Source organism: Nannobrachium achirus (genome assembly GCF_963921795.1).
Source record: "Nannobrachium achirus genome assembly, chromosome: 11".
In the NCBI taxonomy this organism is placed as follows: domain Eukaryota; kingdom Metazoa; phylum Chordata; class Actinopteri; order Myctophiformes; family Myctophidae; genus Nannobrachium; species Nannobrachium achirus.
In genome coordinates this window covers 1,327,207-1,344,942 of record NC_137820.1, presented here as the reverse complement: position 1 = coordinate 1,344,942, position 17,736 = coordinate 1,327,207, and the positions used below count along the sequence as shown (strand labels likewise).

The 17,736-nt window shown below is 41.6% G+C and overlaps 2 protein-coding genes across 2 annotated transcripts in view; one reads left to right on the top strand and one right to left on the bottom strand.

Annotated features, from left to right (window-relative positions):
* LOC308293629 (eosinophil peroxidase-like) overlaps positions 1–10,151 on the bottom strand; it is a gene marked incomplete at both ends in the record, with an annotated part of 56,328 nt that extends 46,177 nt beyond the window's left edge. Inside the window, 3 exons of the mRNA XM_080736224.1 lie at positions 2,173–2,263; positions 6,430–6,487; positions 10,035–10,151. Coding sequence (XP_080592350.1) covers positions 2,173–2,263; positions 6,430–6,487; positions 10,035–10,151 — 266 coding nt within the window. The remainder of the gene's footprint in view (positions 1–2,172; positions 2,264–6,429; positions 6,488–10,034) is intronic.
* A 5,250-nt stretch (positions 10,152–15,401) lies between these two features.
* Positions 15,402–16,490, top strand: LOC308293628 (zinc finger protein RFP-like; the record flags this gene model as incomplete). Its single annotated transcript, XM_080736223.1, has 1 exon — positions 15,402–16,490. The coding sequence occupies one exon, from the start codon at positions 15,402–15,404 to the stop codon at positions 16,488–16,490; it is 1,089 nt and encodes a 362-aa protein (XP_080592349.1).
* Between the last annotated feature and the right edge of the window lie 1,246 nt (positions 16,491–17,736).

Sequence of the window (17,736 nt, the reverse complement as noted above, 5' to 3'; positions counted from 1 at the left end):
GGTCAGACTTTGTGTGATGCGTAGGTTATCTCCATATATGGAGATTCAACATTCCAGGTGTAACTATGGCTGCCCGTATGACGTGAAAGGTGGAGGTTGTGATATTTGTGGAGATAAGCGACCAACGGTCGCTTATCTCCCGATTAGGGAGTCTTACTGGTGTATATAGTTTACAGTTTAGGCATTTAGCAGACACTTTGACCTACAATAAGCAGGTAATACATCAATATAATAAGCAAGCTAATAATATTAGCTATATTATATTATATAATATTAGCATATTAACATATTAAGTCAGATGTATGTCTGGTATACTCCCAGAGGGAGTGGAGTAAGTTGCGCAGGATAAGGAAATCTGGAAGTCTCAGTTGGAACTGTTACCCCCGCGACCCGATTCCGGATAAGCGGTTGAAGATGGATGGATGGAATTATTACTAAAGGATTATGCCTGCTCCACCAGTTTTATGGTAAGATATTATGATGTCACACGCAACTTGACCAATCATTGAGATTGGCACAATTATCCCTCTCGTGGCGTTATATATATATACATAATCGATATTATCACGTAACCCTTTTTTTCTCTGATATAACTCCAAATGCATTGATTTTAAGACCCATAAATGTATTAAAGTTGAATATTTAGTTGGGCATTGCGGATATTTTGGTAACAAGTATGTGTCTATATCTATTCCAGTTCTTGAGATACAGCATATACTGTAGGTGCCCCTGAGTCTGTAAAAGTACCTATATGCTGTATCTCAAGAACTGTAATAGATACATACCAGGTACCAAAATATCCGCAATGCCCAACTTTATCCTAATCCTAACCCTAACCCTAACTTTAAAATCAATGCATTTAGAGTTATAAAGGAAAAGACATGTTTTCGGACGGACATCTTGGATTTTCAAGTGGCCCGGTTTCTTAAATCGAAGAGTGGCCTCCAAAGATGATGTGTACCAATTCTCAGGCTCGTATCACCAAGTGAACTGTTCTTTACTTAAAGAGGTGGTGCCATGATTTTTTCCCCCCTCTAAAACATGATTATCAGATATTATGATTATACTAGGAGGAAGGTTTTTTTTCCAAAAAAGTATACAGAAAGAGTTAAAATTGGGTTTTTATGTGGCCACACCCCCAGTTCATTAAGTATGCATGGATCTCATGGTGGGTGGTGACCCAGCTGATATAGCCACACCCCACAGTGTTGGGTGAATGGCAATTAGGGGAGGAGTTGATTCTGTGATGTAAAAGTATCTGTGTTTTTTAACTGACACTTTTGACCACAAGGTGGCAGCCTCCAAGAGAAAACAAACAAATACCAAGAGAATACATAATTGCTCATAAAAACCACACCAGGGGGTCCAATGATGTACTTTCAACCTCCTAGACACATGAAAATCAGAAAAAGTACAAAACTATGGCACCACCTCTTTAAAAGGTCTTTAACCCCAAACACACCTCCAAGACGACGCTGCCTTAATAAAGGAGCTGAGGGTAAAGGTGATGGACTGGCCAAGCCTGTCTCCAGACCTAAACCCTAGAGCATCTGTGGGGCATCCTCAAATGGAAGGTGGAGGAGTGCAAGTTCTGAGTGGCAACCTGTGAAGCTCTGGTGAACTCCATGCCCAAGAGGGTTATATTATAGCAGTGTTGAAAAGTAATGGAGGCCACAAAAATATTGACACTTGGGCCCAATTTGGACATTTTCACTTAGGCGTGTCTTTTCCTTTATAACTCTAAATGCATTGATTAAGACCCATAAACATAGTAAAGTTGAATATAAAGTTGGGCATTGCGGATGTTTTGATACCAAGTATGTGTCTGTATTTAGTCATAAAGGAAAAGCCACGTTTTTGGACGGACATCTTGGATTTCGGCGGCCGCCATCTCACCAAGTGAACGGTTCTCCCAAAATACTGCTGTTAGCCGCTGCAGACTCTGAACCTCTAACTGCTCCTGATGAGCAGGTTGGTGCCTCCGCCTCGCATGGTTTCCTCTGACATCACTGTATGAATGTGTGTGTGAATGGGCGAATGTAATGAATGTGTGTGTGAATGGGCGAATGTAATGAATGTGTGTGTGAATGGGTGAATGTAATGAATGTGTGTGTGAATGGGCGAATGTAATGCACAATCTATGTAAAGCGCCTTGGATAAAGGCGTTATTACCTCTCAGTGGACTGGGCGTAGGCTGCGTTGGTCAGAGCAACTGCTTGGTGAAAAGCCTCTTCTACGAACGCTGATCCTGGATGACGGCCTTCTGACAGACAGGAAGAAGAGAAGAAGAATGACTTTCTGACAAGAACATGGTCAACCGTGTGGTGGTCTTTAGGGAGGAGCAAATGTTCCCATATAAGGGCTTTAGGCAGGAGCAAATGTTCCCATATAATAGCCTGGTAAATAAACCAGACTGCACAACACCACCCCCTGTTGGTAGTGGTGGTGTTGTGTAGTCTGGCCCTTCACATTAAATAAGCTTTTTCCACCAGCCCTCAGAGAGGGCGAGCCAATCAGGGCTGTAGGCTTGGGGCACATGGTGGGTGGTGGCCTGGTTCAAAACCATTCAGCCAATCAGGCGAGTCTGTGTGTATTCAAACACATTCCCCCCTCCACTCTATTACAGACTTCAAACAGATTGTAGTCTTTGATGCTTTCAGTGACTAACGAGCTATTGACACTTGTATGGCTCAATCAATTACAGCAGCTCACAAGCCCTTTGACGTTCAGAGGGAGCAATTAAGAGCAAGTCAACTTAATTTTTTTTTTTAAACCACCCCCTGCCCGCCCCCCCAGAAGTGGAATGTCTGCCCGAAATCTCAGACTCTCTTCCCAAAACGAAGTGTGTGATAGAGTCTGACGCTTGCAGTCAGGCTACCCATATAAGGGCTTTAGGGAAGAGCAAAATGTTCCCATATAAGGCTGTTAAAGGAACACTTCATCCATCTTAAATGGTAAATGGTAAATGGTGCATTTATATAGCGCTTTTATCCAAAGCGCTTTACAGAGATTGTGCATTACATTCACCCATTCACGCACACATTCATACACCGGTGGCGGAGGAAACCATGCAAGGCACCAACCTGCTCACTGGGAGCAATGTAAGGATGTAAGTAAGGACTTTAAGCGAGGACGGTTGTGGACATGGATCAGTGCTCGATAGATAGCCGTTCCTACTACGGCAGAAGCTCCCTTTCCACGTAGCGTCTACAACTTCTGCTGCACAGACGTAGCGTCTACAACGTCTGCTGCACAGACGCGTCGTCATGGGAACCAAAGAGCTCAGTAAAGGGGGGGAGGGGGGGGGGGGGGGACCCGTCGCTGATGGCTGTTTACTCAACCATTTTGACTGCTACGGCGACTGCGTCAGAGCAGCTGTACTTCCACCTAGCAGAGCAGCTGTACTTCCACCTAGCAGAGCAGCTGTACTTCCACCTAGCAGAGCAGCTGTACTTCCACCTAGCAGAGCAGCTGTACTTCCACCTAGCAGAGCAGCTGTACTTCCACCTAGCAGAGCAGCTGTACTTCCACCTAGCAGAGCCGTCCTGAAAAAACGCCCTGGAAAAGGACAACTTTTTCTTTTACAACAAGGGTTCATATTTTAGATTGTAATGAGAGAAAAGAAAAGATTAGTGTTAAAATGTTTTCATTTACTTCTATCGTTTTAGCGATTTTAATTACCGGTACATTGATTTCAGTTGGGGGCATGCATGCAAGTGGCTAAATATGTATTTTTAGATAAAATAAGCAACTTCCCAAGATGCACCACAATCTTTCATGGGCAGATGTGACTTATGGGGGCTGGTAATGTTAGCAATAAAGACACTGCTTGTGTCTAACAAGCACATTTAGGCACTTGCACGCATGCCCCCATGCAATGAAATCAAAGTAATTAAAATGGCTAAATCAATAGAAAGACTTAAATGAAAACATTTTAACACTCATCTTGTCCTTTAAATTCCCTGATAATTGCTCCTCACTACTGCTCATTATGAGACGGTATCATTTCTGTTTACTCACTCCGTCTCATCAAGGTTCAAGCTTCAACTTCACTTCAGTTGTCAACAACACCAATTACAAAGTAAACGGCATGTGGAATGCATTAAAAAAACAACAACAGCAACGTTAGTGTGGCCCCCGGCCCCTTGGGTTTCTGTCAATGTGGCCCCCCGGACAATTTAGTTGAATACCCCTGCCTTATGTGTTTATTTATTTACATACATAATAATAGATGTTTCCCTTGAAGATGGGGTGCCATGATTTTCCCCCCTATAAAACATGATTATCTACTATTATGATTATACTAGGAGGAAGAATCTTTCCAAAAAAGTGTACAGAAAGAGTTAAAATTATGTTTTTATGTGGCCACACCCACCAGTTCATTGGTATGCGTGGTTGTCATGGTGGGTGGTGACCCAGCTGAAGTTAGCCACGCCCACATGTGTTGGGTGAATGGTAATTAGGGGAGGGGTTGATTCTATGATGTAATAAGTATGGGTGTTTTTGGACCGGCACGTCTGACCCAGCAGGTGGCAGCCTCCAGCTAAAAACCCAAATAAAAAGAGAATACATAATTGCTCATAACAACCACACCAGGGGGTCTAATGAAGTACTGTCAACCTCCTAGACACATGAAAACCAGAAAAACTACACAAATATGGCGCCACCTCTTTAAAAACATGCACTATTGACACGTTTCACACTAATTTAATTTCTTTGCTAAATAGTTACTATATGGATTTTAAATCATTGAATCGAATCGCATCGTATCACCATGAATAAACCAATATCGTCCATGTATTGTATCGTCGTGAATGAACCAATATCGTCCATGTATCGTATCGTATGAATGAACCAATATCGTCCATGTATCGTATCGTTAACCATGTATCGTGATGTGTAGCCTATCGTATCGCTGTTAAAATGTATCGTTACACCCCTAGCTGTTCTGAAGATAGGGTTGAAAATGGGCGGATTGCTCCTTTAACTCCTTTAACTCTGACCCCACAGCGAATAGGTCACGATTATTAAGACTTTTTATATGACCATCAATTGTCACTCAAATAATTGTGATTAAGGATTTGTCGTTGACATTTACATTTCTGTTTGGCTTGTAGGCTCTGAAGGCAGATATGATGACACAAAACCTAAATATACACATGACTGACATATTTGATAACTTTAAACTTAAAAAGAATATTGATAGTGGAAATAGCCGATCTACAAGCTCACAACGTGTCGTGAGCTTGTAGATCTGCTATTTCCCCAGTTTTTCAAAATGTTTGAAAACATACTGAGAGAACATTTTTCAACATGTAAACGATGACAAAAATAATTGTGATCAAATGATTACGATTAGACGATTATGTAATAACCTAGCAGAGAACCAGACGTGTAAAGTAACTAAGTACATTTACTCAAGTACTTAAGTAAACTTTTTAAGTATTTATATGTCACTTTTACTTCTACTCCACTACATCTCGGATCAAAATATTGTACTTTTACATTTTTACATTTATTTGAAAACTTCAGTTACTTTGCATAGTAAACATTATAAAAGTATAAAACATACAAGAACCACTTTAGCCCGATGGGGCTTTTAAGCCGTGACATCATTTTGTAGTCCAAGCAGATTTATTGTCAATATGTGTCCTTCGCTATTTCAACAGATCTGAGACAAAAATAACCACTAAAGTATAATTCTACCACTTTCCTGTCAACAAGAAAGAGAAGAAAAATGAGTAAATAGTAAAAATAGTAAAAAGATTCACGGCCGCTGGGGCCTTTTGGCCCCAAAAGCTCTCCTCTGCCTACAAAATGATGTCAGACTTAAAGTTGTACCATGTAACTTTTTTTATAAAACAAATCTTAAAATTGTCCTAACTCTTAAATCGCTAAAGTTTTAGAACACCCACTCCGTTATTTTCAGCTTCTGAAGCCTTCTCTTTTATATGTTTTCTATGATCCTGACCGGGGTCCGGTTTTCGCGCAAAAATTACGTCATCATACACTACCGGCCAATCACAGCGAGGGTTATACACTGCCGGCCAATCACAGCGCATCTTGAAGTGGGGTCGCTAGCTATCACAATAGGGCGGCCATATTTGTAGGCGCCCGTGTGTCTCTATCTATACTCGGGTGAAACACTCCGTTTCTCCGGAATGCCTGAACGCACAGGAACCAGGGACCCCTCCAAAGATAGATCTCGGCGAGGTGGAGGCAGACGCGGGGGTGACGCGGGGGTGTGAGGCCCGGTCCGCGGCGAAAAGCGGCCGAAAGACGCGGACGCTACTGACCACTAGTTGAGCAACTTACACAGTATAGCTTTAAGAGCCCCATATTATGATTAGGCTATTTCAAAATAGCCGATCTACAAGCTCACAATGCGCGTTGTGAGCTGGACTTTTTCCACCACAGCAGAAAACCCACCTGAGCTGTTGGACGTTCCACTCACAGAGACACACTGCAGCAGGAACACCAGTGACACCTGCTGGCACAAACAAGAACAACACCCAGGGTTAAAGGGATATTTCACTTAACGCCTTGTTGTGAGCTTGTAGATCTACTATTTTTGGCTAAAGTACTCAGAATACGGACACTAGGGTTCAAGTGGCTAATATTTAAAAAAAAAAAAAAAAAAGGAGAAAAAAAAATGTTTCTATCACACAAACCCTAGGGTTCCCGGACCCCCTGTTGAAGACCCTTGCCCGAGGGGAATCTGTACCAGCTACTGAAAGTTGGGGTCCCGTTAACTTTAATATACAGGGGAAAAACACAAAATAGATCTGCTTTAAGTAGCAGGTGAGTGAGAGGTCAAAATAGGGATTTTCATGATTCTGCTTCAGATTTAACATACCATCAGTACAGCGTCCATAGCAGGTCTCCACATGTCTTCAGTCCGTGCAGAATAAAGTCTCATCTTTCACACATCCTAAAACACAAGCTGGGATGAAAAAAATAAAAATAAAAAATAGGTGAGTGAGTAGACTGTATATGAATATCAGTTTCTTAGTTTCTCTCTAGACTCATAACCCACTGCTGTCCAAGGATTGTTATAGTTAGTATTAGAGTAATTAATTATTGTTAATTAAACATTTATTAAAACTAGAGAAAAATAAGAAAAAATGTGTTAGTTAACTGGAAAAAGAAAGAAAAACAAAAGGCTTTGCAAAACAGAAACCCATCGCCATTTTGAGGAGGGTGAGGCAGCCAGATCGCCAAACGTCGCCTTGGGGATCATTTTCTGATCATTTTGGTATTTTTTTGACATTTTTTGAGCTATAAATGACCTTTCTAGCTTAATTTTAGTCTAAAGTTACATATTCGAAGGAAGTGACATCATCGATGACGTAACCCGGAAGTCGTTCGGCCATAACATAGAATGGGCCTTTTTACAGCATTGAATGTTGACGTTTTTCTTATCAAACTTTACCATTTCTAGACCGATTTTCATTCGGAAAAAAATGGCTGGACTGACAGATTGGTCACTCAAGAGCAAAAACGAGTGTAAATGGCGTGCGCACGACGTTCGGATCGTGTTTTATAGCTCCCGTTCGGCGGACCGGGAGACATAATGGCCGCCAATGGGCGCCGCCATTATGGGTCTACTGCTGTCCACTCGCTAGTCCAGACTCTAGGAGATTATCGTTGGGCACACTCTAGTGGATAGTACTAGTACTACATTCTTCAACAATATGATCCCTGTTGGGTTAGATTAAAGCTAACTTGGAAATTAATAAAATTCCTGGCAGTATAGGCGCACAAGCCTATTGTAAATGGCTGGGAGAGAGTTAAGTGAAAATTAACTTTTTTTTTTTTTTTTTTTACAAAACCAAGTAAAACTAAACAAAACAATCTGAGTAAATGCCCTAAATCACGCACTGACCTTTTTAAATCTCACATCCAGGGCTGTCACATTTAATACATAAATCGTCTAATCGCAATTGTTTGACATAATCACAATTATTTTGTCATAATCGATCGTGAATGTTGGAAAATGTCATTTGAAGAAATAGTGGAAATAGCAGATCTACAAGCTCACAACGCGTCGTGAGCTTGTAGATCGGCTATTTCCACTATCAACGTTATTTTTTTAATTATAAAGTTGTCAAATATGTCAGTCACTTCTTTCTATATTCAGGTTATGTGTCATATCTGCCATGTGCAACTTCAAAGCCTACAAGCCAAACAGAAATGTGATTGTCAACGACAACAACACAACTAAATTGATAATCGCAATTATTTGAATGACAATTAATCGTCATGTGAAATGTCATATGGTGTCAGGCCTACTCACCTCTTACAAACACCCAAGTAGAATAAAAAAGAAAAAAAAAATAGAAAAAAAAAGAAAAACTAAAACTGAACTAAAGCAAAGCTGCTTCAAGAACCACTTAAAACAAAATGATAACAAAAAAAACTAAAGACTAGTGACAGCAGAACTCCTCCAGTCTAACCTGATGTCTCCTATCATAACTCCTCTAACCTGATGTGAGCTGCTGTCTGTCAGTGCACTGCAGTCCTGCTCATCTGCAGACAGGTGTGTGTGCACGTGTGTGTGCGTGTGTGTGTGCGCGTGTGTGTGTGTGTGTGTGTGTGTGTGCGTGTGTGTGCGTGTGTGTGTGTGTGCGTGCGTGCGCCAGTTGCGTCAGTTCAGTAAAAGCTAAGGTATGGCAACATGACTGGTGTCTTGCACGCGCGCAAAGGCGTGCGTGCAAGACACCAGTCATGTTGCCATACCTTAGCAACAGGCATGATACATTTATTGTAAGAAGTACATTCTATTTTTTTCCCCCGTTTCTACGGTTTCTTGGGCTGGATATGGCAGCCTGGAACGGTTGTTCAAGTGCAGCTAAACTTGGCATGTTAGTAAATGTGCCACAATTAACAATAATGCATTGCACCTGTGCAGCTGACCTGCGGAACCTGGGAATATACCATTCTGTCAAGATGGGGAGAATACAAGTGTGGAGAATATAATTATAATACCTTGTTAAAGTGACCATTTTGTAAATTTTTGCATTTGTAGTTATTTTACTGTAATTTAACAACATAATAACCAGAGCAGATAGACAAAGAGACATTCATGGATTTATATTTAAAAGTAACTTTTATTTTCCCTCCTGGAATCAGGGTATGGCAGCTGCATACCCCTGCCATACCCAATTGACGCCCCCGAGGTGTGTGTGTGTGTGTGTGTGTGTGTGTGTGTGTGTGTGCGTGTGTGTGTGTGCGTGTGTGTGTGTGCGTGCGTGCGTGTGTGTGTGCGTGCGTGCGTGCGTGCATGTTCCAGTGACACAGCAGCAGCCGCTATGCGTCATCATGATAATCCTGCTATCTCTCAGTCAGTGTGGTGACAGTGGAGTCTCTGTACATCAAACACATTCATTCATTCCACAGGGAAAGAACCAACATACCGTTACTCTGCTACTGGACTGGACCGGACCAAAGCAGCGGTTCTCAACCTGTGGGTTGAGATTAACTTTATGTGCAACATTGTTTTCTCACTCAACAGCAAACAAGCCAACATACAGTTTAAGTGTATAGAGGGTATCTGCACATTTCTAAAGTGACACATTGAGGACTATTTAATGCCTCTAAAATGGATAAATAAATCTTGGACAAATGTTCTAATATTAGAGGCAGAAATTGTGAAAATAGCTGATCTACAAGCTCACAACTTCGCAACAAGAGAGCATGTAGATCTGCTATTTTCAATAGAACGGTGTTATACAAAATGTAATTGGATGTCCCCAGTTAAACTGTGATTATTTTGGGGGTCCCCAGTTAAAATGTGATTATTTCGGGGGTCCCCAGTTAATTATTTCGGGGGTCCCCAGTTAAACTGTGATTATTTCGGGGGTCCCCAGTTAAACTGTGATTATTTCGGCCCCAGTTAAACTGTGATTATTTCGGGGGTCCCCAGTTAAACTGTGATTATTTCGGGGGTCCCCAGTTAAACTGTGATTATTTTGGGGGTCACGGCCTGAAAGGCTGAGAACCACTGCACTACTGGACTAAAGACGAGTCCACACCAGAACAACTCCTCCGTTCTCCCCAATGACCGCTGCATGGAGTTGCCCTGGTGTGAAACATGGCCTTAAAACGTTGTTGTTGTTGTTGTTGTTGTAAGGAGTTGCAACTTGTTGCATTGGTGCCACCTGGTCTTTACATACAGTAAGTTACAAGTTACTATAATATAATAATAATAGATTACAAGTTACTTCAGATCAGGGTCCACTCGCTCCTAACTGCATCGCAGACGTTCCAATAATCAGGGTAACTCAGTCCCATTACAACCTCCATACTTAGAGCCATCTCCCTCTGTCTACAGTCTCTACTCTACACTGAACCTCTTTAACTCAGACAGTCCCATTACAACCTCCATACTTAGAGCCGTTAACCTCCGTCTACAGTCTGTACTCTACACTGAACCTCTTTAACTCAGACAGTCCCATTACAACCTCCATACTTAGAGCCGTTAACCTCCGTCTACAGTCTGTACTCTACACTGAACCTCTTTAACTCAGACAGTCCCATTACAACCTCCATACTTAGAGCCGTTAACCTCTGTCTACAGTCTCTACTCTACACTGAACCTCTTTAACTCAGACAGTCCCATTACAACCTCCATACTTAGAGCCGTTAACCTCCGTCTACAGTCTGTACTCTACACTGAACCTCTTTAACTCAGACAGTCCCATTACAACCTCCATACTTAGAGCCGTTAACCTCCGTCTACAGTCTGTACTCTACACTGAACCTCTTTAACTCAGACAGTTCCATTACAACCTCCATACTTAGAGCCGTCTCCCTCCGTCTTCACTGAACCTCTTTGCTGGGCTTGGCATTGTGAGCTTGTAGATCTGCTATTTTCGGCTATGTAAGCGCAAACACAGCCATACTGCTTAATTGGGTTTAAATCCTATTAGTAGGCCTCGTATCTGTACTGTACTGTACTGTACTGTACTGTACTTTTCCTATGCAATCTGATAATAAAGTAATCAATCAATCAATCAATCAAAAAATAAAGCAATTTTTGGCTTAAAGGGGAAGGCCACCCATTTTCAATATTGAACTATGTCATTCCCCCCCTTCTGTGTTGCCTAGAACTGGAGGATTGATTTTGGGGTTTGTATTGTAAAGTACAATGTGTGATGTCATCAAGTTGTACTTTACAATACAAACCCCAAAATCAATCCTCCAGTTCTAGGCTACACAGAAGGGGGAGCTTTTTTTCTATTTCCACACAACTCCTCTAAGGTATATTAATGATATAGTTCAATATTGAAAATGGGTGGTCTTCCCCCATTAAATTAATGTAATGTAAAATGTGTGCTGGACCAACATAACACAAAGACACTTCCCTGTCTTTCGAAAATAAACCGTTTCTGTTGTTCTTCCAAATATTTCTGCCAACGACACAAACAAACCACTGCACAAACAAAGTTCTGAAAGGAAAATAAAGTTCTTTGAATTTGAATTGAATTGACAGTTCACACTGACACCATGAAGGGTTAGAGATATGTCTCTCTCTCTCTCTAGCATTGGATTTGGTGTGCAAGGCTGTGCGGAATCGGCGCTGCGGATCCCAAAAGGAGTCATAAAAGGAGTGATGAGTTTTTAACCGCATGCGACAAGACACACAAATCGAACTGGGTTCGATCGAGAAAAAAACTCGTCGCACGGCTAATTCGGATCCGGTGTGCATGAGGTCATAGAGAATCATTGTTTTCTTTTAAAAGAAATTGTCCGTTTTATCCGTACGGATAAACGCGCCTGTATGCAAAGACCTTAAAGGGGGACTGTCACCTAAAGGGGTACTGTCACTTTAAAAAGTCATCTTAAAATATGAACTAATATTTTTATGATGTCATTGTGGGAATGCGCAATTATAAGCCAATCAAATTAATTGAATGTACTTAGACTACTTACTGTACTGGTCAGCTGTTGTTGGGGGGCGAGGGGCAGATTACACTGTGACATGAGTTTCAGACTGTTTCAGACTGTTTTCAGAGAGACCACGTGACCTACTGTATCATACTATTATACTTTTGGGGCGTGTCAGCGGACCTTTAAGTAAAAGTATAAATATTATAATATAGAAATAATCTTTTAGTAAAAGTACGGAAATTCTAAATGTACGTAAAGTAGGGCATTAACGACTTGTGATTTCGACTCCACTCAGTAAAAAGTTGAGTTGAGGTTGTTTGATGACGTCATCACATCACACACAACCCCCCAATTATTTTGGAGGGTCCCCAGATGATTAACTTAATGTTGTAACATTGTTTTCTCAGTCAACTGTAAACATTACACTGTAAGTGTATAGAGGGTATCTTCACATTTCTAAAGTGACAATTTAAGCTTAAGTTAAAATCCTTGGATAATGATACCATACAGTATGAATGCGAAATGTACCATTTACAGTTAATAAAGATACCATACAGTATGAATGCAAAATGTACCATTTACAGTTAATAAAGATACCATACAGTATGAATGCAAAATGTACCATTTACAGTTAAAATGGCAACATTTAAAATAAACAGTATTCATAAAACCACTGCTGTCCTCACATTTATAGCAATACAAACATATAACATACGTATGCATGCGTGCGTGTGTGTGTGTGTGTGTGTGTGTGTGTGTGTGTGTGTGTGTGTGTGTGTGTGTGTGCGTGTGCGCGTGCCGTGCGCGCCTCAGGGGAATTCTCAGAGTCAAGGAACGGTGAATCCTCTGTGAGTCACACAGAGGAGAGGAGCTCTTTGATGTCCAGGTGTGAGCAGATAGCATCAGATAGCAGCACACATTTCATTAGTTATTAATATATTATGATCTGCTGACCCTGGACTGATATTTATATTAATATATTATGATCTGTTGACTCTGGACTGATATTTATACCTGCTGCTTCGAGAAGAGGAACTGTTGACCTTAAAAGGAAGTCTGGTCTAAAGTTAATCTAAACCTGACCTATAAAATATATCGTCGTTGTCAGGTGGAAACCTTGTATGTCCAAAACTGTTCATTTTTATCATTTAAAAAAAAGAACTAAACTAGTGAAAACATCTGCTGTTTTTACTAGTTTTGTGCAACAGCCTTGTCTGATGAAGCAGGGCTTTACTTTGTGAAGAAAACGTGCACATTTGAAACTTGGAGATACGAGGTTTCTGCCCGTCAGTGACGATATGGTCTAAAAGTTAATCTAAACCTGACCTATAAAATACATCCAAAGCACGACCTTGTTATTCTCCAGAACAAATTGGTTCTCAAACTTTTCAGCAACGCCCCAAAACAATCATATTAGAACTGGACACCCCCCCCCCCCCCCATCTTGAATCAATGGGGGTACATTTATTATACTCAAATGACTGTCTTGAATGCGACAAAAACAAACTATAAAAAAATACACATTATTGACCTCAAGTCTCCATGGGGTTTGGTAATCAATAGAAGATTCATGATTATTTTGGGGGTCCCCAGCAATACTGTTCTGTATTGGTGTTCACCTTTGTTGCTTGGAGCATTGAATGACTGCACTCTCCCACAGTAATGAGGACACATATTGACCACATATTGGCCATTTTTACCCTTTGAATGCCAGCAGAACAACACTTTGGAGGGCTCTATACCCCCCCCCCCCCCCCCCCCACATATGCTCCTAATCCCACACATACCCCATGCTTACAAGCTGTACCTCGTTGTAAAGGTGACTAATCAATGATAAAAACGATATCAAACACAATACCAAGTGTTATTATTGAAGGGGAGATAGAAGGGACCGAAGTCAACTTTCGCCTAACCTTTTAATACAAATTAGGGCATTAACGACTTGTGATTTTTGCAAGTCGACACGACTCAGTAAAAAGTTGAGTTGAAGTCGACTTTATCCTTTGATGACGTTATCACATCACAAACGACCCCCCCAATTATTTTGGGGGGTCCCCAGATGATTAACTTAATGTTGTAACATTGTTTAAGTGTATAGAGGGTATCTTCGCATTTCTAAAGTGAGAATCTAAGGACAAATTGTCAAATATAGAGGCAGAAAATGTGAAAATAGCAGATCTACATGTTCACATCGCGAGGCGTTGTGAACATGTATATCTGCTATTTTCACAATAGAAAGTATTATTATTATTATTTTTTTCTTTTCAACTACGACTTTCGACATTCTCTGGTGGGAGTCGACTTGTGTAATGAAGTTTTCGTTAATGCCCTAATACGAATGTTTTATTCAAAAACAGAGGTAGGCAAGTAAAAAAAGTGATATGAGCTGCAGTACCATTACCACACACACACACACACACACACACACACACACACACACGCACACACACACGCGCACACGCACACACACACACACACACACGCACACACACACACGCACGCACACACAAATGCATAGGAATATCAATCTAGAAACAAAATACAATAACATAGTTAGACCACGCACCTAATCAGTAAAAACGTTTCTCTGCGACGGAACTCGCTATATAAATAATCAAGATAACACACTGGTCTCTCCTTTCAGGCGAGACCACAATAAGTAAGGGATAATGAATGGCTCCTTGGGGATTGACGGTACATAACAGACCCACGGCCTGATATCAGGCTGAAGGGCTGTTATGTACCGTCAATCCCCAAGGAGCCATTCATTATCCCGCTTATTACCCGGCTACTAAATAAAATTAATAATTTGACTCAAAACTAAAAACAAAACAAAGTATTTCCTTGTTTACAGACGGCTGAAAGTGTTCCACAAGTGTTGCGCTGGGCGTCCCCCCCCCCAACGCGACACGGTCGCCTTGGAAAACAAGGAAGTGCGGATCAGATAGAATCCATTTTTCTGATACTACGTCGTCTATTTTCTCGCTGTGTGTTTGTTTACATGGCTGACATGTTGGATACGGCACAAGATTCACGCAGCAGGTGCTCTGAGTCGTACATACTTCGTCCTTACATGGACTGAAGCCACGCGGAACTCCATATTTGGGCAAAACCGACGTCATACCAGATGACTTGTGATGAGAGGAGATCTATTTAAGAGCTGATTCCACACAGTGTGAGAGGCTTGGACATCACAGGACACTTCCTTGTTAATCAGCTGTTTTATGATAGTTCCACTCATCGTCAGCGTGTAGAAATGAAGTCTGCCAGTGTTCTCCTTTCTGAAGATCAGTTCCTGTGTTCTATCTGTCAGGATGTGTTCACTGATCCAATCTGCACTCCGTGTGGACACAACTACTGTTCTATCTGTCAGGATGTGTTCACTGATCCAATCTGACTCCGTGTGGACACAGCATTACTGGGACTCTAGTGATGTGTGTCAGTGTCCACAGTGTAGAGAAACCTTCACTATGAGACCAAAAGTATCTGTCAATACTTTTATTTCTGAGATGGTGCAACAGTTCAGGAGTCAGAAGATGAAAGAAGAATATGACAGAAAGACTGAGGCTGAAATCCAGCAGATGGTCCAGGACAGACACGTGAAGATTCAGGAGGTCCAACACTCAGTAGAGCTCAGCAAGAAGGATGCAGACACAGAGATGGAGGTCAGTGTGCAGGTCTTCACTGCTCTGATCAGCTGTATTCAGAGAAGCCAGGCTGAGCTCATTGGTGTGATTGAAGAGAAGCAGAAAACAGCAGAGAAACAGGCTGTAGGCTTCATCAAAGATCTGCAACAGGAAATCACCCAGTTGGAGAAGAGAAGCTCTGAGCTGAAGCAGCTCTCACACACTGAAGACCTCCACTTCCTCCAGAACTTCACATCCATCAACTCCCCTCCACCCTTCAAGGACTGGACAAAGGTCAATATCCAACTGTCTTCATGTGTGGAGACAGCTTTGAGGACAGCTGTGGCTCAGCTGGAGAAGACACTCAGTCAAGAGATGGAGAAGAAGCTGTGTGATGTTGAGCTGAGGAGGATCCAGCAATATGAGGTGGATGTGACTCTGGATCCTGATACAGCACATCTCACCCTCATCCTGTCTGACGATGGAAAACAAGTGCATTGTGGAAACGTAAGGAAGAATCTGCCAAACAACAAAGAGAGATTCTCTTACTGCTCATGTGTCTTAGGAAAACAAAGCTCCTCCTCAGGAAGGTTTTACTATGAGGTTCAGGTTAAAAGGAAGACTGGCTGGGATGTAGGAGTGGCCAGAGAGTCCATCAACAGGAAGGGATCAATCTATTTGAGACCAAACAATGGTTTCTGGTCTATATGGTTGATGAATGGAAAGTACAAGGCTCTTGCTGACCCTTCTGTCCTCCTCCCTGTAAGAGAGGAGCTCCAGAAAGTGGGAGTGTTTGTGGATTATGAGGAGGGTCTGGTCTCCTTTCATGATGTGGAGGCCAGAGTTCACCTCTACTCTTTCACTGGCTGCACCTTCACTGAGAAACTCTACCCATGCTTCAGTCCAGATTTACACCATAATGGTAGAAACTCTGCTCCTTTGATCATCTCTCCTGTCAATCACACTGATTAGACTAATCATTAAATGCATTTCAACATGGAATGAAACATCCTGTTTTTGCCTTGCAGGTTGGAAAACAAAATAGAATAAAACATAAGAAAACAATCTAAAAAGAAAAAAGAAAAAGAAAAAAAATCACAGAATAATATACATTGGGAGGCTTCACCTCCCAATGTATAAATGAATGGAACATTGTAAGCGCTTTGAGTTCGCAACTTGCTTAGAAAAGCGCTATAAAAATGCAATCCATTATTATTATTACAGAATGTTGTGTTTACAAAACTAACTAAAAACAAAATAAAATCTTGGAAAAACTGCCCCGTGTGTGAAAAACCAGCATAACTAGAAAAGAAAATTTCTAAGAAATTTTAAGTGTGCCTGCAGCTCGCTAAGTCTGTGCAACCTTGTGTAGCGGTTGGTGTTAGCATTAGCGTTACATTTTTTAACATTAGCATTTTTTGCATAAGCTTTAACATTATGGTTCTTCATAAGACACCACCCACATGTCTGTACAACAAACGGTTCACGAGATAAAGGGTCACTTCCTGTTTGGTGAGGGGCACTTCCTGTTTGGCGAAATAGGCCCCAATTAAGGTTAAGGACTCTTAATCAAGTCATTTGATGCCACCCACGCGTCTGTACGACAAACAATTCACGAGATATAGGGTCACTTCCTGTTTGGTGAGGGGCACTTCCTGTTTGGTGAAATAGGCCCCAATTAAGGTTAAGGACTCTTAATCAAGTCATATGAAACCATCCACGCATCTGTACGACAAACGGTTCATGAGATGTAGAGGCACTTCCTGTTTGGCGAAAGGCACTTCCTGTTACAGAGGGGGCGGGGCTTAATCAATTACAGCTCATCCCTATTGGCCGGAAAAAGACCAAAGTTGTGTGTGCATTTTAAAGTTTAAATCACGTTGCTAGGCAAAAGTATGGCAGAGTTATGTGGCGCCAACGTTTCTGGGTTTTTTTCGGAGTCCCCCATTCAAAGTCAAATGGGTTTTTGAGCGTAGTTTTTTTACGAATTACGTTGCCATGGTAACCGCGGATTGGAAAGAAAAGTAATAGCACACCATTCCCGGCCGAGCCGCACATTTTGATGTATATATTGTGAGGGTGGCGTAAATCTTGCGGCAGTTATTACGTGCCGAAATTTCCCCCATTCTAAGTCAATGGGGTTTTTGGGCGTCGTTTTTTGCGAATTACGTCGCCATGGTAATGCGGATCGGAAAGAAAAGTAATAGCAACCTATTCC